The sequence below is a fragment of the Cervus canadensis genome, chromosome 1, assembly GCF_019320065.1.
Source record: "Cervus canadensis isolate Bull #8, Minnesota chromosome 1, ASM1932006v1, whole genome shotgun sequence".
NCBI classification, from domain to species: domain Eukaryota; kingdom Metazoa; phylum Chordata; class Mammalia; order Artiodactyla; family Cervidae; genus Cervus; species Cervus canadensis.
In genome coordinates, this window is record NC_057386.1 from 115,926,376 (window position 1) to 115,948,221 (window position 21,846).

Below are 21,846 nucleotides of genomic sequence, written 5' to 3' on the forward strand. Positions count from 1 at the left end.
GGGATGAAACCCATGCTCCGTGCATTGGAAGTGCGGAGTCTTAACTACTGGACCACCAGAGAAGTCCTTCAAGAATTTGTTTATTTACTCTCAAAGCAGTACATCTGCTGGCTTCCTATCTTCATGACCCAGGCAAATCACACAGCAGGTCTAAACCTCATTTCTTCAGCTGCCAAACGGGCAGAAGGGCAGAGGTCACCTCCCAATGAGAAGATGCCTCACTTGGCACCATGCAGGCGCTTGGCAAGTCGTCAACCAGTGCTAGTTAATAGTGATGTACAATGTTCAAACACAACGGTACCGGGACAGAACAACTTGGCCAAAACACGTATTAGAATTCTATTTACACAGAAGATTCAGAAGAGAAAAAATTCACACAGACAGAATGCATGCCAGTGCTTGCCAGGGGCTGGAGGAGCCAGAGCTGGGAAGTATTTGTTTAATGGATATGGAGGTTTATTTGGGGGCAAGGAAAATGCTTTGGAACCAGATCAAGGTGGTGGTTCCCGACATCATGAAAGGGCTAGAGGTCAGTGAATCATTCACTTTTTTTTTTTTGCAAATATTGACTTTTTGTTTATTAAGTTCTTTTTTTGTTTTTATTTTTATATTTTATTCTTTAATTAATTAATTTTACTTTACAATATTGTATTGGTTTTGCCATACATTGACTTGACTCTGCCATGAGTGTACATGTATTCCAAACATGTAAAATATCATATATAAAATGAATCGTCAGTCCAGGTTTGATGCATGATACAGGGTGCTCGGGGTTGGTGCACTGGAATCATTCACTTTATTTTAAAATTTTTATTTATTTGGCTGCACCACGTGGCTTGTGGGATCTTAGTTCCCCAACCAGAGATCGAACCCGAGCCCTGGCATTAGAAATGTGGAGTCCTCACCACAAAATTGACAAGGAAGTCCTCGAATTAAAATGGTTAATTTTATGTTACATGACTTTTACCTCAATTTTTAAAAAAACGATTAAAAACGGGAAAAAAAAAATGAATTGGATATTAAAAAAAAGCAAACAGACTCCAATAAAATAAGATCCCCCCCAAATAGACAGAAATGCTTCAAGGTACAAAGACCTGAAAAAGTCTGCAAGGACACTGAATCATCCGAATCAGAAACTGGGGGCTGGGACATTAGTTTCCCTCTAAGGCGTGGTGGCCTGTTTATTCTAATCCAAACTGTTTTTGGCCAGATCATCAGAAAGACCCGAGTTTGACTCCCAGCTCCTCTCCCTCCCAGCTGTGTGACGTTGGACAAGTCCCAAGGCTCTTCCGAGCCTCCGCTTTCTCGCTTGCATACAACATGGCTGCTTCCGCAGGGCGGATTGCTAACAGGAGACCAGGCCGTGCACACACACCCAGGGCCACGCAGAGGCCCAGCGTCTGGTAACGGCTTGCCGCCCTTGGCTTTGGTCAGGCCCACCCCCTCTGTATTTGGGGCGACACCTACCTGAGCAATGAACGGGGTGATGAGGGCGCCCACCCTGGCCATGCCGCTGCAGGTGCCCAGGCCCAGCGCTCGGGTCGCCGTGGGGTAGACCTGAAACACAGCCGCCCAAGTGGCTGCCGTGAGAAAACGCAGGTCCCTCCTTCCTCTCTGGCTCAGGAAGGATGGAATTCACCCTGTGGGCGGGCCTGAGTTAGGGTCAGTCCTGCGAGGGCGGGGTGGGGAGTCTCATCCCAAAGGGGCCAGGAAACTCAACCAAGAAGGCAGGAGGCCGAGCTGGCAGTGGGAACCTAGGAACGGGGTCCTCTCTGCCCTGCGTGCTGCGCATGCTCAGGCACCAGGCCACGTCTGACTCTTCGCGGCCCCGCGGACTGGAGCCCGCCAGGCTCCTCTGTCCATGGGATTTTCCAGGCAAGAATGCCGGAGTGGGTTGCTATTTCCTCCTCCAGGGGATGTTCCCGACCCCAGGGGTTGAACCAGCATCTCCTGCATTGGCAGGCGGATTCTTTACTGCTGAACCATCTGAGAAGCCTCTGCCCTGGGTGGTTATATCTAAATAAATAAATGAGTAAGTATGAAATTCCTATTTTTTTTTTCTTTCTATCATAGAGAATTTCAAACACAGACTAAAGTAGAATGATGAAATCAATATTCTAGGACCAAGCACAGTGGCCTGTGTTGGGTTTTTTGTTTTTGCTTTTTTAAGATTTTTTGGCCACGTCTCATGACATGTGGGCTCTTAGTTCCCAGACCAGGGATCAATCCTGTGCTCCTTGCATTGGAAGCACAGAGTCTTAATCCCTGGAGTGCCACGGAAAGTCCCGCCTGTGTTAGTCTCAATCACATTCATTTCCTTTCCCTCCTAAATTATGATAAGGCAAATCCTAGAGGGGATTTATCCACTAGTTTTAGTTTTATCTAGTTTTATTTATCTACTAGATACTTCTGTATATGCCACTTTGAAGATTTTTTTTTTTCCTCTTTGAAAAAGACTGCAGACATCTCCGATGTCCGTATTTGCTCTTCTCCAGTGTGTGGTTTTTAATGGCCACATAGAATTCTATCATTTGGATCAATCACCATTCATTTAACCAATTCTTCCTTGGGCCTAGCCAGCTGCAATAGCTTAAGCCAGGAGTCAGCAAACTTTTTCTTAAAGGGCCAGACAGTAAGTAACCTGAGCTCTGGGGGCCAGCTGGTCTCCAGTAACTACTCAGCTCTGCTCCTGTTACACAAAAGCAGTTGGGGACAGCAGTACAGGAAGGGCTGTGGCTTGTTCTGATAAGGCTTTACTAATGAACACTGACATATGAATTCCATATAATTTTCACATGTCAAGAAATATCATTTTGATCTGGCGTTCAACTGTTTAAAAACATAAAAACCATTCTTAACTCTTGGACTAGACAAGAACAGGCAGCAGGTTGGACATGGCCCGTAGTTTGCTGATCCCTGGTATTTGCCATTGTAGACGCCGGGCCTCCTGGTCCCTGCAGGGCCAGCAGCATTCTCCTGATTCCCTTCTGTGAGGCTCCAGCAATCAATCCACCAGCCTCTGTTGAGGGGACACTAGGCCAGATGAGAGTCAAAGCATAGGAGACCCAGGCCCTGTCCACCCGGAGCCTTAGTAGGAGTCTCCTTGGGGGACAGGCCATGTGGCAGGACTGAAAACACCAAAGAGGGGCACAGACAGTGAGGGTAAAATGAAGTCGGGGGGGATGGGTATTCTGGAGGGCTTCCTGGAGGAGGCAGGGTTGGAGCTGGGCCTGGAAGGTGGGGTGGAGGTATCAGGACTTAGGATGATGACTCAGAGTGAGGGCTCTGAAGAGCTGTGCAGACCTGAGCTGGCGGGGGTGGGGGGTGGGGTGTTGGTGTCCCTTCTCCAGCACAGCATCTGATGCATACTATTCTTTCCCTCCCTTTGCCCCTATCTAAAATAAGGTGAGATAAAAGAAAATAAATATAAACAAGTAACCCATCATCCCTGAGTGTGGGAAAACGGACACACTGTCTCGTGGAGTCTAAGTTCAGGCAATATTTTAGAGGGTGGTGTGCTTTTTCAGTCTTTCTCAAGGACAAATTTCAGTCAGAGGAGCCCAGGCTTTGTGTTTCTGGAAGTAGAGCTTCTCCCTCCATCTGCCCCCTCCCCACCACTGCTCCCAGTCATCCCTTCCCACCCGCCTACCTCAGGTGTGTAAACGTAGGCTGCTTGGAAGCCTCCAGAAATAAATGCTCTTGCAATGAAGAGTAACAGAGTGAGCATATTTCTAGGAAGAGGAAAAAAAAAAGCAGATGAGCAAGTATTAACATTTTTTTTTTTTTTTCTGACAGTTTCTTTCAGCAGTCTTCTCTGCCCAGGTAGAATTTACGCCCTGCTGCTGCTGCTGCTAAGTCGCTTCAGTCGTGTCCGACTCTGGGCGACCCCATAGACGGCAGCCCACCAGGCTCCCCCGCCCCTGGGATTCTCCAGGCAAGAACACTGGAGTGGGTTGTCATTTCCTTCTCCAATGCATGAAAGTGAAAAGTGAAAGTGAAGTCACTCAGTCATGTCTGACTCTTCGCGACCCCATGGACTGCAGCCTACCAGGCTCCTCTGTCCATGGGATTTTCCAGGCAAGAGTACTGGAGTGGGTTGCCATTGCCTTCTCCGATTTACGCCCTAGAAATTGGCAAAGCCCACCTTACCCAACACACATTCAGGTAGGCATGCAGACACACACACCCCAGTGGTCTCTCTGAAGGCCGACTTTTATAAGTTTATCATTCTCCAAAGTTCCAGGCTGAGATGGAAACATCGGTGGTGCCCAGGGTGGGGGCGAGGTTGGGGAGAAGTGATCTAAATCATCCAAAGTCCAGGTAGGACCTAGTGGGGACAGGAATTGAGCTAGGAACCAGGGAAAGTAAACTTCTCTTCAGTATTTTGAGGACAATCCTGAACCCCAACCCCCTGTTCCATTGTTCCCACAATGTCTTTGAATATCAGCATTCCCAGATCTAAGCTATGTCTCCAGACTGTTCACAGATCTCTCATCTGCAGTTTGGTGTGGGGTCTCTCCAAGGTCAGCACAGGCCAGTTCTACCTTTGGAACCAGAAGAACAGTTCTACCTTGATAGATGGAAAAGATGGAGCAATGCTGAAAGCAGATTATAAAACAGGACCTTGAAATAGTGCCATGGAACAAATGAGCACTTACAACCCATCTAGGAATTAAACAGCTAAATGTGGGATCTCACTGGGAGATGATGTCAAAAGTCTAACTGTGATGGCGACAGAGTAAACTTTGGAGCAAAGTGCCCTCCTACCCTCACCCGCATCAGAGGCCCCAACTTTAAGCCTGGGGCAGTTATGAGGCAGCCCACAGACTCAGTCCTAGTGAGGGATTGGAGGGATCTTCCAGATGACCCCCAGAGGGTGTAACCCACAGCTTGCAGGTCCAAAGAGCCACTGACCACCAGCTGAGAAATAAGCCAGCTGGCCACAGAAAGCTGGTGTCATGACCCACCTTCCGACACAGATAAACAGCAGGAGGCTGCAAAAGGAGAAGACGACGAAACACAGGGCCATGGTCTTCTTGCGGCCCAGGTGGTCAATAATCCAGAGAGTCACAAGGACACCTGCAAGGGAGCAGGGGTACCATGGGAGGTGGTGTCTGACACGGCCCCCCACGACCCCCACCTCCCGGTCTTCACATCTTGTGTACTCCCCTCCCCTTGAGAGTGGGCTAGATCTCATGACCCACTTCTAATGACTAGAATATGGCAGAAGTCATGCAATGTCACTTCTTTTTTTTGAGCCAAAAAATTTTATATCAGGAATTCACCGGAGGCCTAGTGGTAAGGACTCCTGGGCTTTCGCTGTGGAGGGTGTGGGTTCAAACTCTGGTTGGGGAACTAAGATCCCACAAACCACGTAGAACAGTCAAAAAATATTTTATATTGATATTTGATTATGATAAAAAGATTTACAAGAGTGTAAAAACAATCACTTAAAACCGTACTTTTCGTAAATGTCATTAACGTTACTAGATGTCGACAATCTGCTTTAAAACACCTTGAGTTACTCAGAAACAAACGTGATTCCTCCTGGGAAACTGAATGAGGCGTGGGAGGCGCTAGAGTAGTAGACTATGGTTTCATTACAATCCCTAGTACAATTGTTTTTTCGATGTGTGTGATTACTCTGATGAGATGCTTTAAAATAATGATATTTTAACAAAGCAAGAATGGCCTACAATTCACCGTGCTTGTACAGATGGTGCTTAAATTAAAAAAAAAACTGCATTGCGTTATATGTCTCCAGTTCCGTTCAGTTCAGTTGCTCAGTCGTGTCCAACTCTTTGCGACCCCATGGATGGCAGCACGCCAGGCTTCCCTGTCCATCACCAACTCCCGGAGCTTACTCCAACTCATGTCCATCACGTCGGTTATAAGTCTACTACAAAGTGTATCTGTGAATCTTGGGCAGTGATGAAGATGATAGCTTTTTAAAGTTAACTTTATGCCAGACGTGACCTCCCTCGTGACAGACGGACATATGTCTATAAGACTGGCATAAGACTGGCAATCCCTGGTTGTCCAGTGGTTAGGACTTAGCACTTTTACTGCCATGGGCTCATGTTCAACCCCTGGTCGGGGAACTAAGATCCCACATCCCGTGGGGTGCAGCCAAAAGAAAAGGTGATGGAAGAAGATAGATCACCTTTGCTTTCTGTGAAGCATACAGTAAAATGTCAGCCCCTTCACAGTCCTTGACAACTTGTAGCTAAGGTTTGAAAACGAATCCCCGGCTATTTTTAGAAATGGGATTTGCTTCCAGCTGGCACGAGGTTACAGCCACGTTGCCTGGCGCAGGCCCCTCACCTGGGAACTCAGACAGGGTGGTCCACAGCAGGTCCATGTAGTCCTCCTCGCTCAGGTACTCGCAGGCCAGGCTGCACTTGGCCTCCACGGCCTTCTTCCGGCTGGAGACTGGGAGGTGGAGAGAGAGGGAGAGGCAGAGGCACGCGCAGGGTTGAATCGCGTCCTCCCGTTCCCCGTGTTTCCTTCCCTGCGTGTGATTTGGCTGGAGTTCTGAGGAAGGTGCACGGGCTCCGGACTCAGACCAACTCAGGGTGCCTCCCCCCCACCAGCAGTGGCAGAGCCCCACCTCTTTAAGCCCCAGCTTCCTGACAGTCCGGGGGCTAATAAACCCTAGAGGGTAAAGTGGTTGAGAGGCTGGAAGCAGGCTGTGTACATGAATGCGCTTAGACCAGAACTGGGGCTTCCCGGGTGGCACAGTCGTAAAGAATCCACCTGCCAGACGTAGGAGATGCGGGTTCAATCCCTGGGTCGGGAAGATCCCCTGGAGGAGGAAGTGGCAACCCTCTCCAGTATTCCTGCCTGAGAAATCCCATGGACAGAGGAGCCTGGCGGGCTGTGGTCCATAAGGTAGCACAGTGGGACACAGCTGAAGTGACTTAGCACACACCGTGACTGATTTACTCACCTCTTTCAAGTCTTTCTTTAAAGCTCAGCTGCTCATCAAGGCCATCTTGACCACCCCGTTTAAAACTCTGACTTACCCACGGCCCCTTACTCCGCCCCACACTCCTGACCTCCCTTACTCTGTGTGATCTTTTTGCCCTCATGTCCTCTGTTAGGAAATAGAGTGAAAGACTTTGAAATGGCATAAGGTCCTGTTCTGTGAATCCTTACAGGTTATCTCACCTTTCACATCCTTAGGCTCTTTCACAACTCCACATGATAGAATACTAACACTAATGCCAATGATTCTTGTCTACAAAAATGCAAGCTGGTGGGCCAAAGAACTAAACAGACATTTCTCCAAAGAAGACATACAGATGGCTAACAAACACATGAAAAGATGCTCAACATCACTCGTTATTAGAGAAATGCAAATCAAAACCACAATGAGGTACCATTACACGCCAGTCAGGATGGCTGCTATCCAAAAGTCTACAAGCAATAAATGCTGGAGAGGGTGTGGAGAAAAGGGAACCCTCTTACACTGTTGGTGGGAATGCAAACTAGTACAGCCACTATGGAGAACAGTGTGGAGATTCCTTAAAAAACTGGGAATAGAACTGCCATATGACCCAGCAATCCCACTTCTGGGCATACACACTGAGGAAACCAGATCTGAAAGAGACACATGCACCCCAATGTTCATTGCAGCACTCTTTATAATAGCCAGGACATGGAAGCAACCTAGATGCCCATCAGGAGAAGAATGGATAAGGAAGCTGTGGTACATATACACCATGGAATATTACTCAGCCGTTAAAAAGAATTCATTTGAATCAGTTCTAATGAGATGGATGAAACTGAGCCCATTATACAGAGTGAAGTAAGCCAGAAAGATAAAGAACATTACAGCATACTAACACATATATATGGAATTTAGAAAGATGGTAATGATAACCCTATATGCAAAACAGAAAAAGAGACACAGAAATACAGAACAGACTTTTGAACTCTGTGGGAGAAGGTGAGGGTGGGATGTTTCAAAAGAACAGCATGTATATTATCTATGGTGAAACAGATCACCAGCCCAGGTTGGATGCATGAGACAAGTGCTCCGGCCTGGTGCACTGGGAAGACCCAGAGGAATCGGGTGGAGAGGGAGGTGGGAGGGGGGATCGGGATGGGGAATACGTGTAAATCTATTGCTGATTCATATCAATGTATGACAAAACCCACTGAAATGTTGTGAAGTAATTAGCCTCCAACTAAAAAAAAAAAAAAAAAAAATCACCCAGAATAAGGTTAAGAAAAACGGAAGTTAGAATGATAAGTTTCAACCTATACCTACTGAAAAAAAAAAAAGAAAAACAAAAATGCAAGCTGGGTCTGGCAGTGATGTAATCGATTATTGGCCTTCCACACACTGCCAACTTTTGGCACGTTGCTAACCTGGGAAGGGAGGGGCTGCAGAAACAAGGGAGAAGCCGTCAAGACCTAATAGTGCAGCCTGGTTTCTCCTCAAGGAATATCTTTGAGTTCTGTAGGCACTAAGGTCCCCGCCCAGAAGGAAGGTGGCTACTCCAGACTGAGCACAAGATTCCTGGGACATCCCCCAGTTACCTCACCACCAACCAATCAGAAGAAAGCCACACACCCTGCAGCTCTCCTCCACCACCACCAAATTCTGCCTATAAAAACCTCCCCCCAAACCATCGGGGAGTTCAGGGTTTCTGAACATGAGTCACCCATTCTTCTTGCCTGGCCTTGCAACACACCTTTCTCTGCTCCAAACTCCAACGATTTGGTTTGTTTGGCCTCACTGTGAGTCAGACACATGAACTTGTATTCTGTCACGGGCACAAAGGATTTAGGCTTAAACCAATACCAAACCCCGAATTTATAACTGAACTGCTTCCTCAGGGCAGTTCATTTAAGACTCTCTCACACCCCTCAGCGAGATGGGACTCTGCTATCTCATTAATAATACCAATCCTCATGCCAATAAACAAAACAATTAACTCAGATTAAGAAGGCTTCACAAGGAAAAGATAATTGGACAAATCCTGCAAACAGACAAGAACTCTGTCCCTTTATCTCCCATCCTGAGTTCAATGCTAGGAATCTAATATTCTCTTAAAGACAGATCAGTTTGAAAGCCCAGACATCCATATGTAGATTTTGCTTCTTATTCATTCCTCTTGTCCACTGGGTCACATCTCCAGCTCCACAATGGAATCACCTGGGGAGCTTTAAAAACCCACTCATGCCTGGGCCCCACCCCCGAAGATGCTGATTAAATTGGTCTGGGCATTGTTTAAATGGCACTGCCTTTGTTTAAAAGCTCCCCCAGGTGATTCTGTTGTGTGGCCAGGATTGAGCTCCAACCTGGTTCTCAGACTTTAATGCACACACACAGGATGGCTCCACAGGGTCACAGCCGTAAAACTCAGGGATGGACTTCATGGACCTCTTGAGGGGTCATAAGATATGGTTCTGCTCGAAGCTTACGTCTATCATGATAAGATTGTCCAGGTTTCTACAGAACATCTCAGAAACCACAACCCAGCTCTTTCATATTCAGATTTTGCAGAAATCTGGAGTCTGTGCCAGGCCAGGCCCTGTGAGGGCAGGAGGGGGGCTGGGAGTGTGTGTATGACCTTATGTGTTGGGTGTGTTATGTGTTGGGTGGAGGGCATTAACTGCTTGAAGGCTGTAATACTCACTGCTGCAGACATCTCCCGCTTGGAAGAGCTCGGTGGTGAGCAGGACTAAACCATAGTAAGAAAATGCATTGGAAAACCTGCCAAGAAGCAAGCAAGAAGTGTAAGGAAATGATGGGAGAAATGCAAGTTCCCATTCCATTGTGAAGGACTTCCACCCATAGCAGCAGAGACTAGGCTTTGGGCTCAGGCCATGCTGGGCCAGTTTTCTTGGACCGCTTGAGCAAGAAGATGGCGGGTACAAAACATATTGATGGGCTAAAAGGAAGTGATCCTGTGTCCTTTGAAAGATCAAGAAAATTGAATTATAGGGACTTCCCTGGCAGTCCAGTGGTTAAGATAAATGCAGGGGGCATGGGTTTGTTCCCTGATCAGGGGACTAAGATCCCACATGCTGCACAGTGCAGCCAAAAAAAAAAAAAAGAACTGAATTATATCACAGACAAGCCACCCCCAAAGCTGTTCACTCAACTGGCAAAAGGAGGCAAAAAGCTGGCGGAACCAAAATTTGGTAGAAAACATTTTGACAGATGTCAAAAGATGTTAGAGCTTTTGGGTCAAGCTGAATAGGGAAGAGAAGGGAGATACATTTAATAATATAGGTATTCCCCACTTTCTGAAAGCTTGCTTCGCTATAGTTCACTTTTACGAAGTCTATATTAGTACCTGTTTTTGCTCGCCGGAAGAAATTTTTCACTTTAACAAAAAAAATGGGGGAAAGCAAAAATAGCATCCAGTGTTTGTTTTGTAGAGGCAGGTCCTGCCCCAAGCAGTGATGGTGGCGCCACCAAGCTCCTTCCCCGGGAATTACCTTCAGCATCTCAGCACCAACCTGCCAGTAGCTTTTTTTTTTAAATTATTTTATTGAAGTATAGTTGATTTATATTGTGTTAATTTCTGCTGTGCAGCGAAGTGATTCAGCTATACATAGAAAGACATTCCTTTTCAAATTCAAGCTGCCATTCCCTCTGAACTGTGTCTGTGAGCATCTGTGTTTATTCCCATTTATTATTTCTTTGACTAGCAAGATGGTCTTCATTCTTGTTTAGTCACTAAATTGTGTCCGACTTTTTTTGTGACCCAATGGACTGTGACCTGTCAGGCCCCTCGACCATGGGATTTCTCAGGCAAGAATACTGGGGTGGGTTGCTATTTCCTTCTCCAGGGGATCTTCCCCACCCAGGGATCGAATCTGTGTCTCCTGCTTGGCAGGCAGATTCTTTACCGCTTAGCCACCTGGGAAGCCGCGAGCAAGATGTGTCCTCAGGTAATTACTTCTTTGCTTTATGCCGCTTTAGCTTGAGAAAGCTTTCATTGGAACACTCTACTTTTGTAACATTTTAATTTACTTATTTTTAATTGAAGGATAATTGCTTCACAATATTGTGCTGGTTTCTGCTATACAGCAACATGAACCAGCCATAGGTATACATATGTTCCCTCTCTCTTGAGCCTCCCTCCCACCTCCCACCCGATCCCACCCTCTAGGTGGTCACCTCTGTGACCCCAGTTTGAGCTCCCTGGGTCATGCAGCAAATTCCCACTGGCCACCTATTTTACATACGGTAGTGTGATGTTCCCATGTACTCTCTCCACTCATCCCACCCTCTCCTTCCCCGGCCTGTGTCCACAAGCCTGTTCACTATGTCTGCACCTCCACTACTGCCCTACAGATAGGTTCATCAATACCATCTTTCTAGATTCCATATATATACGTCAGTATATGATATTTGTTTTTCTTTCTCTGACTTACTTCACTCTGTATAATAGGCTCTAGATTCATCTACCTCATTAAGTGAAAATGAAAGTTGCTCAGTTGTCTCCAACTCTTTGCGACCCCATGGACTATAAAGTCCATGGATTTCTCCAGGCCAGAATACTGGAGTGGGTAGCCGTTCCCTTCTCCAGGGGATCTTCCCAACCCAGGGATCGAACCCAGGTCTCCTGCATTATAGTCATTAGAACTGACTCAAACGTGGAACATTCTACCTTTGAATAGTGGGGGCGAGGAAACTGCAGAGCTCTGTCTCCGTGTTCAACTGAATCACTTCACCAAGCGTTTATTAAACACCTGCTCTGTGCCCAGTCAAGTGTGGAGTCTGCAGACTTCACGGGCATTTCAGATCAGAATGACGCAGTTAATTAAATTCCGACTGTCCCAGGAACCAGAATACTCCAGTCTGTAGGGCCAGAATATCACGTCCTATAGTGCAGCTATGTGGGAGCTCAGTCATAATCAGAAGCCGATGATTAATTTCCTTGCCTTACAATATGTGCTCCCAAATGTGATTTCTATAGTATTCTAAAATTAGGCTCTAATTAATTGCTTAGGATTTAAGTAGTGTCCGTCCAACAGAATCACATGTACTCAAAGATAGATACTCTCAATTCTGTTTCCCCACCTTTTAAAATATCCTGCCAGCTCCATACGTGGACTGGGCACACAGCAGGTGTTAAAGCCTTGGTGAGCTGATTCAGTTCTTGGGGGACGTTAGGGCAGAGCTGGAACCTGGGGCTGTATATCATCAAAGCTTTCCCCCCACCCTCTGCTACACTCCACCCCCACCTCTGCTGCAACTGCCCTTTTTGAAGACACTCCCCTGCTCATTAGCACATCTGCTCAAAGGTGAATAGGAAAAGTGAGAACTGGTGAAAACAGGTCACAGAGCCTCAACCGGGCTAATTTTCCGCACTGTTAATGCCGTAGAAATTACACAGTTGGAAGGGTTGAGAGAATGGCTGAAATCTGACTAGCTGTGGGGTGTAAGGTGAGTACTCACTACAAATGCCCTCCAGTCAATGCCATGGCTGTTATTTAAGAAAAAGTGGAACGAGATAAAAACTGAAAGTTCTGAGAATGCCCATGTTGACCAAATCAGGGGTTCCCAAAATATGGGCCCAAGGTAATATAAACGGAGAGTGGGTTGGATACAGCAAAATAATCTCTTTGTGAAAAAAAGATTCCCCTGAGTTTCCTTTTGATTCTTTAATCCTATCTCAGTCTTACTTATGCTATAATGAGTCCCTAACACCTCTCCTGTCTGTCTGTCTCTTGAGCACAGAGGCTTCCTGCCTCCTGCCTCTGGTAAACCATCAGTTTAGCTACTTTTTACTGTATAGTCATCCCTCAGGATCCGTGGGGGATGGGTTCCAGGAGCCCCTGCGGACACCAGAACCCTTGGATGCTCAAGTCCATTTTATAAAATGGTGTAGTGTGTGCACATAACCTACACATGTGTGCGTGCAGGCTCAGTTGTATTTGACTCTTTGCAAGCCCATGGACTACAGCCCACTAGGCTCCTCTGTCCATGGGATTTTTCAGGCAAGAATAATGGAGTGGGTTGCCATTTCCTCCTCCAGGGGATCTTCCTGACCCAGGGATTGAACCCTCGACTCCTGCATTGCCTCTTTACCACTGAGCCACCTGGGAATCCCACATACCCTCCTGTATACTTCAAATCAAGTCTGGATTAATTACAATACCAAATACAATGTAAGTGCTGTGTAAAGAATTGTAACCACAATGTAAATGCTATGTAAACAGTTGCCAATACACAGCAACTTCAGGTTTTGCTTTTTAGAACTTTCTGGAATTTTTTTTTCCTATTATTTTCCATCTCTAGTTGGCTGAGTCCTTGAGTGGAGCCTGCGGCTAGGGAGGGCTGACCATATTTATCTTTAAAAACTGACTTCTGTCTATGGTCTGCAATTACAGTTTTTCCTTAAAGCAGTTATACAAAGTTTCCTTTTAAAAGACATTTATCTGTCCTACTGTATAGCACAGGGAATTACATTCAGTGTCCTGGGATAAACCATAACAAAAAAGAAGATAAAAAAATGTATATATACATATAAAAAATGTATATATACACATGTATACATATGTGTATAAATATATCAAAAGAATATAAAAAGAACGTATACGTATATATGTATAATTGAGTCACTTTGCTATACGGCAGAAACTAACACAGCATTGTAAATCAACTATACTTCAATTTTAAAAAAATCAGAGTAAAAAGTGAGTCAAATAAAAGAAGGCTAAGCAAGCAACAGTACAGGGGATATTTGAATAACACAGAGGTCAGGAAAGTGATGCTCAGTTTTGCAAATGTTGCCCAAGATGGAAGAGTTCTCATTGCATCGCGTTCAAACAAAACCCCAAGCAGGGTGCAGATGAGGGGGACCCAAGCATGAACAAACAGCTCTTACCATATAAACCACAGCAACAAGGTTGTCCATCTAAAATGGGGTGTGAACAGGTCCCTCATTTTGCCTCGGTCTTCCTGTTTTAAGACAAAGAATGCCATTTACCCTCCTCCCCTGCAGATGTGTGGGCAGTGGCCATGCACCTACCCCAGAAGGAAATATCCCCTCCCAAAAAATACTCGCTGCCGGGTACCCCAGAACACAGGGAGCCCCCTGCGGCAGCAGCTCCTTTCCAAAGAGAAGCCCACCACTGGAGCATCCAGCCTTATCACTTTCGCTTTGCAGCACACATTGGAAATCACTGTATACTTTCTCCATCCAGAGCATCTTCACACAGAAGGGAGCGGGGAGAACGCAGTCCCTCCCCAAAGGCAACTACATGAGCCTCCTGCCTCCAGGCTCTTTGGGAGGCCCCCCTGCCCCACCCCTGTGCTTCCCAAAGCAAATCTGGGGTATGTCCTTGGCTTCCATGTGTCAGACCCCGCCTAATACTTCCTCTTGAGCTGGTGAAATTCCATTCAGTTCTTTTCACCCAATATAGAAATGTAATTTTATTTTTAAAAATAATTTTCTTGTAAGCTCTGTCGTTTGTTTAACGGTATTTGTGATGTTTTTATAAGCTGCAGGGTTGATTCTTGAGGGCAGGGATTGCAGCCTTTAAATCTGGCTCCTTTCCCCCCTTGCACCCACGGTAGCTGCTCATCTGTTTGTACTGCAGAGGAGTCCCTGACGGTGTTGCCGTGGGGAGCGATGATGCACCATCCATTAAGGATGTCTACACAGGCGTGGTGCAGTGCCCTGGATATAAGTCTATCATGGCACTTCCTAATGTGGGTTTATTGTTGAGCAACCACATCTGCTCATCAGACTTCCTGGGTGCTCAAAGATAAAATTGAAGCAAGAGTAGTCCCCCCATAAGGGGACATTATACGACATTTCTCTAGTCACTGGCTAAAGGCTCCAGGTGGCACTTGTAAGACTTGGCAATGAAAATACACAGATTGAAGTTGCCAAATTCCCCTTGCGGGTCCTGCCCACTGCACCCCCACCCTCTCACGCACACAAGCTCCCCAGCTCATGTGGCAACACTCGCAGTCTGTCTGCCTGGCACTGACCTGTCTGGAAATGATGAGTTTCCCCAGAGGCATGGGAGCTCCGTTTTCCGTGGCTATCCTCTTTAAGGTGGCGATGGCCTTCTCCTGGTTCCCGGACAGCACATCATACCTTGCACTCTCCGGCAGCCACTATGGGGACAGGAGACCGAGATGTGGCCAGTTACGGCGGAACAGAACCCTTGGTCCCAGCCATACACTCTCATCTGTGTGTGAAGTCCTAAAGGCCAAAGGCTCTGGGGCCAGAAGCCTGGCTTCAAGTCCCGGCACTGCCATTGATAATAATGGCTTTGTGACCTTGAGCAGTAACTTGACCTCTCTGTGCCTCCATTTCCTCATCCATCAAATGGGGATAATAATAGATCCTCCCTTTTAGGATTGTTGAGATGATTAGATGGGATTATCCTAAGTGCTCAGCACAGTGCTGGGAATGGTTGATGTAGCTGCCATTGTGGTTGTTGCTATGACTATAATTTGGTGCTTCTGAGTTCCAGGTGACGGCTGAATTAAGACTGCTGCCAGAAAAGAAAAAGTTTCACCTCTCTCAACACCATCATCATCATCTCTCTATCTCTCAAGAAACTACACCTCATCTGTGTTTAGCATCATCTTGCAAACTCAATCTAAGAGACAGAAGGAAACCAGAAATACCTTTAGGCCTAATAGAGTCCCAACCTCACGTGACTAGATAAAGGTATCTCCATAAAACAAAGTAAGAGTAGTCTGTGAAATAAGAGAGTATGAGACTTGGAGTCAGAAGATCTGGTTCAAGTGGTTTCTGTTGCTTATTTGTTGTGTGCCTTTTGACAAGTCAATCAACCTCTCTGGGCCTCAGTTTCCCCATCAGTAAAATGAGAATGTAGCAGAGATTAAAATTCATGCTTCCCTTTCCATAGAATAGAGTTATCTTCAGATATGGCTACCCAGCCAGAAACTACATTTCCCAGCACCTCTTGCACCTAGACAAGGCCATGTGACATGCTTTCACCAATGGCGTGTAAGCAGAATATTCCTGGCCAAGTGATGCCCTTCTTCAGTCTATGTGTAGAAGATTGCAAGGGCTTTCCTGGTGGCTCAGCAGTAAAGAATCCACCTGCCAGTGCAGGAGACATGGGTTTGATCTCTGGGTCAGGAAGAGCCCTTGGAGAAGGAAAGGGCAACCCACTCCAGTATTTTTGTCCAGAAAATCCCATGGATGGAGGAGCCTGGTGGGTTACAGTCCATGGGGTTGCAAAGAGTCGGACACGACTTGGTGACTAAACAACAATAACAGACGATTGCCCAGAATCACACCTGTCAAACAGAAGCACCCATTCTGGACTGTTCTGTGAATGAGAAATAAACTCCTATCATGTTAAGTTACGAATATATAGGCTTTGCTTGTTACAGAAGCATCCAGCCATGTTTGAAGCCAAATATTTAAGATTCTATCATGGGGGGATGAGGCAAGATATCTCCCACCCCCTTGATATCTCCCTCAAGGACATCTCAGCAGAGTCTGGAGGAAACCTGACACCCTATACTGGGCCTACCCCTGGCCCTGTCCCTTTGTCTCATTTCCAGATTGAAAGGAATAATCTTAAGGCCACCACGTGGCTTTGGCGCCCTCCTCCACACCCTCCCCACCAAAATATAGTGAATGGCAAGAGACTAATAGCAAAGGCTGAGGTCTCTTAAAGGATACCTACAAAACACAGGACCGCAAAGAGGAGGAGGGGGACAGCTGAGAGGATGAGCAGCCAGCGCCAGCCCAGGCTGGGCATCACAAACACAGCCAGGACGACCTCGAACACGGTCCCGATGGCCCAGAACACCTGTCAGGGGAGAATGAGGGTCAGTCACGGTGCGGCTTTGGTCAACACAGAGTGCAATTCCAGGACCACTGCAGACAAGGTTATCCACGTGGGTAAGAGGATCCTTGAGGTCAGGAAAGTAAGAATGGCCATCCCTTTTCCTGTGGTCCATATGGGTGGGCCAGGGCCTCCACGTTGTCCAACTCCTGAGGGTGCCACTCACACTGGATAATATTTGCATGGCACCCACTGGAGTGTGCACTGTGGCAGCTCTGGTTACGGAGATCAATACGATCAATATTGTGTGAGGTCAGCAGAGCAGTGGACACATTGGTTTTTGCCTACTGACATTCACCTTCCTTGCCCAAGAGTGCCCCGGTCTCCTTTATCAGAACTGCCTCTCCCCTGTGGGGCTGAACATCTTCTGTCTGCTTCTCAGAGTCACTCCATGCTTTTCCACCTTGCTCTTTGTATGGACCTCATCCACAGACTCCTTGTCCTCTGGCTTTACATTGGGTGCAGCCAATGGGGAACCCCATAGGAGATGAGAGGAAAGACAGACCGGGGTGTTTATTTCACCAGGGTGGGCGTGGGCTGGCTGCACCCTTCAACTGAAGGTCCTCAGAAAGGACAGGGAGCAGGCAATGAAGGCCCTCAGGGTTCAGAATCAGCAGCAGACGCATTTCAATATTTAATCTGGTTCATCCGTACCAGTGTGGACCAGCTGACCACCACCCCTGATTGGTCATGGAGTAGACACAGTCAGGACGGTTGGGCAGTGGGGTCAATGTGATCAATACTGTCATGTGAAAAAAAAATTACTGCCATGTGATCATGGTGATCAGGGAGGATTCTGACTGTGTGTCCAGCAGGGACAGATGAATAATATTTCTACTGCATGGAGGAGGGCCGTTAGGCAGTTGCAAATTTGTCCTGAGGGCTTCCAGATCGTAGTTGGAAAATGGGGCATAGGACCCTGGCAGAGGGAGGGCTTGAGAGGGACTGACTGGTCCAGGAGAGTTTTAAGGCAGCCTATTGGCCACAGAGGTGGCCGTGGATGGGGACCTCACATATGACACGAGTGAGTCTGGACACAAACAGAGGTAATGAATGACGACAGGTGAACGGCAGGAGTTTGGTCCACTCAAGCTACACTATTCAAAACCAACTCTCAGATAAAAGTCATTTCTAGTTCAAGACGGACTTTCTACCTGCCTGCCACCAGTTTTGTGTTTCTTTTTTTTTTTTCAGCGATGGTGGATTGATTTTGCTTGTTGTTGGAGGAATTTATCCATATTGCAAAACCACCATGTTGAAATCAACATAACTGATTCATTTTAACCCTTGCATATTGTATTTTTCTTAAACTCCACTTTCTTTGTCCTGTGGCTCAAGACACAGGGAATGTGCTGCTCAGAGACTGAGTATTCTTCAGACTCCCAGACCATCCTCCTTACCTCAATCAGCAAAATACACTTAGCTCTGGCTTTCATGGGAAGGAACTCAGCATACAGTGTAACCCTGGGAAAGCGAAAGAGAGAAAGGGAGTTAATGTCAGGGCTGAGTGGGAAGATTGCTATGGTTTTCTGGATTTTTTCAGCCAAAGAAAAAAGTCAACGTCATTTAGTCTTACTTTAAGTCTCTCCCCGTTTTGGTGTTCTCTCTCTCTCTTTGATCTTGCCATCTCACTGAAACCCTAGCTAAGAACATATTCAAGAATACTGAACCCAGCACTTCTTTAGCGGTCCAGAAGGTTAGACTCCATGCTTCCACTTCCAGGGGCATGGGTTCGATTCCTGGTGAGGGGACTAAGATCCTGCATGCCACATGGCCAAAAAAAAAAAAAAAAAATCTCTGTGCCCTGTTTTTATCGAATATATAAATAGTATTTCTGTGCTATTTTAATAGTATTTCCATGCTATTTATCCTCTTACACACATATATTCCACCATATTCATGGGCCATATTTTTCTTAATAATATCTACCTTTCACTGAGGACCTACTATGTGCCAAACGTTTTCGGAGATGATCTACATGATCTACATGAATTATCTCACTCAATAAATGACAAACATGGAAAATTAACAGGGTAGATAATTATAATTCCCATTGTGTGTGTGTGTGTGTGTGTGTGTGTGTATCTTTAACTCCTATTTTCATCTTTGTATCTGCATCAAGTGAGTCAAGACTCTTTGCGACTGTATAATCCTTGGAATTCTCCAGGCCAGAATACTGGAGTGGGTAGCTGTTGCATCCTCCAGGGGATCTTCCCAATCCAGTGATCAAAGCCAGGTCTCCTGCACTGTGGGGAGATTCTTTACCAGCTGAGCCACTAGGGAAGCCCAAGAATACTGAAGTGGGTAGCCTATCCCTTCTCCAGTGGATCTTCCCGACCCAGGAATCGAACCCAGGTCTCCTGCATTGCAGGCGGATTCTTTACCAACTGAGCTACCAGGGAAACCAGTCAGATAAGTTGTTATTCGAGCAGGGTCACATAACTAGTAAATTAGCAAGTAGAAGAGCCATACTTTTAATCCAGGTCTGTCTATATTATGCACCCCTTCATTCACTTCCCTATTTAGATGGTTTCACAATTATAAACAATACTTCAACAAGCATCTTTCATCTTAAATCTTTGTTTGCATGTGTTTTCCTTAGGATGGATTCTTATAGTAGAATTTGAGTCAAAGGGTATGCATATTTTAAGGCTTTTGATAAATATCACCAAAAGTGAAGTGAAGTGAAGCGAAGTTGCTCAGTCGTGTCCGACTCTTTGTGACCCCATGGACTGTAGTCTACCAGGATCCTAAGTCCGTGGGATTTTCCAGGCAAGAATACTGGAGTGGTTCCCAAAAATGTTGTTCCAATTTATATTCCTACAAGTACCTCTCTCAACACAAACCATTAGGAATTTCATTAACTCAGCTCTGAGAATGGAGACCAATTGCCGGCATTGTAAAAGATGACAGTGATTATCACTAATGACTTTGAAATTTTATTAATATTCTCCAAATGATATTTCTGTATTATTTTTAAAAAATTAATAATACTGAAATAAGAAGTGTGTTTACATTTTTCTCCACCAAATTAAAGTTAAGTTACTAACCATGAAAAAATGTGCTATAGTATATTCTGAGGACAAAGCTAATCCTTAGACGTCAAGGATTTGTTTGGACATGCTATAATGAACTTAGAGCATGCAACCTTTTTATTTTAGGCATATAAGTGGTACACGAATGCATTCTCATTGTAAATAATCTAGCAATATGCAAGAATACAAAGTATCTGAAGAATCTTCCTCTTCCTCCTTACCCCTGCTTCCATTCCCCTGCCCCAAAGCCATGACTAATAGCTGTTTGCTTTGCAACCTTCCAGCCCCTTCTCTATGTAAATGAACATATAAATTTAAAACTGAACAGACATTTTCCCAAAGAAGACATAGCAGATGGTAACAGGCACATGAAAAGATGTTCGACATCACAAATCATCAGGGAAATGCAAATCAAAACCACCATGAGCTATCACCTCACACCTGTCAGAATGGTCATTATCAAAAAGACAACAAATAACAAGCATTGATGAGGATGCAGAGAGAAAAGAACCCTCATGCAGTGTTGGTGGGAGTGTAAATTAGTGCAGTCACTATGGAAAACATTATGGGGGTGCCTCAAAAATTAAAAATAGAACTATCATATGATCCAGAAATTCCACTCCTGGGTATTCATCTGAAGAAAATGAAAACACTGAGTCAAAAAGATACATGCACCTCGATGTGCATCGCAGCATTATTTGCAATAGCCAAGGTTCAGAAGCAACCTGTGTCCAACAACAGACAAATGGATAAAGAAGATGTGGCTATAAATATATATACTTACATACATACACACATTTATACATACACAATAGAATATTAACTATTAAAAAAGAATTAAATCTTGTCATTTGCAACAACATCGATGAACCTAGAGAGTATTATACTAAGAGAAGTAAGTCAGCAGAGAAAGACAAATGCTGTGTGATTTAACTTATATGTGAAATCTCAAAAGCAGGACAAATAAACAAACATAGCAAGCAGAAATAGAGTCGTAGACACAGAGATCAGACAGGTGGTTGCCAGGGGGTGGGGTGGGGGAGGGACAAAGCAGCAACTAGGTGACGGACATGAAGAGGTAAAAACTTCCAGCTGCAAAATAAATGAGTCATGGGTATGAAATGTAGGCTGTGAGGTCTATACACCGGAATTAATTACATAACAATAGTAGTAATTGGGCTTTCCATGGGGGCACTAGTGGTAAAGAATCCACCTGCCAATGCAGGAGATGGCAGAGACGTGGGTTTGATCCCTGGGTCGGGAAGATCTCCTGGAGGAGAAAATGATTACCCCCTTCAGTATTCTTGCCTGGAAAATTCCATAGACAGAGGAGCCTGGTGGGCTACAGTCCATGGGGCAACAAAGTCAGACACGACTGAGCACAATAGTAATAATAAATTTAAGTAACATGATGTCTTTTTTCTTCCCTTCCCTTCTCCTTCCTTCCCACACATGCAGGGTATGGCCAGTGTTCCATTCATACACATGGCCCCATTCTTACCACTTCTGGCTATGCCAGTCCAACTTGCAATTGCCAGCACCTGTAACTCTTCCCTGAGGGCTTTCCCTGGTCACTAAAGCTTGCTTTGCCAACCCGTGTGGTAGACCAGAAGTGCCAAGGAATTTCAACTTCCTTGGAGCAGCTCTCAACAAACGACAGTTCGCTTGTCTCTTGAACAGGACAATCTGGAGAATGTGTTGCAGTCTCTCAGAGGAAACTCCTTGCTCCTGAGTGCCTATGTCAGGATCTGCTCCTGATAAGACAGTTTGGAAGTCTTGCCATAATAATCTATATCGATCTACCAGATTATTTTTTAACAGCTGCAGTCTTATCAATGAATACTTAGATGGTTTTCAATTTCTTGTTTTTGTAGCCTATGCCACAAGGAACATCTCTTCCTGTAACTGTGCCCCGCATCTGGCCATTATTTATAGCAGTTCATTGTGAAAAAAAGTAATTTGGGATTCATTCAAAGCAGGGGGATTATTACAA

At 45.6% G+C, this 21,846-nt stretch overlaps 1 protein-coding gene across 1 annotated transcript in view; it reads right to left on the minus strand.

The window, feature by feature from the left end:
- The window catches only part of LOC122422131 (SV2 related protein), a 70,695-nt gene that overhangs the window by 1,976 nt on the left and 46,873 nt on the right, over positions 1-21,846 (minus strand). The window contains exons 7-15 of the mRNA XM_043438407.1: positions 18,219-18,282; positions 16,657-16,782; positions 14,972-15,100; positions 13,860-13,933; positions 9,651-9,727; positions 6,325-6,432; positions 4,968-5,079; positions 3,650-3,731; positions 1,468-1,557 (exon numbers count right to left, since the gene is read on the minus strand). Of these exons, the coding sequence (XP_043294342.1) occupies positions 1,468-1,557; positions 3,650-3,731; positions 4,968-5,079; positions 6,325-6,432; positions 9,651-9,727; positions 13,860-13,933; positions 14,972-15,100; positions 16,657-16,782; positions 18,219-18,282 (862 nt within the window). The remainder of the gene's footprint in view (positions 1-1,467; positions 1,558-3,649; positions 3,732-4,967; positions 5,080-6,324; positions 6,433-9,650; positions 9,728-13,859; positions 13,934-14,971; positions 15,101-16,656; positions 16,783-18,218; positions 18,283-21,846) is intronic.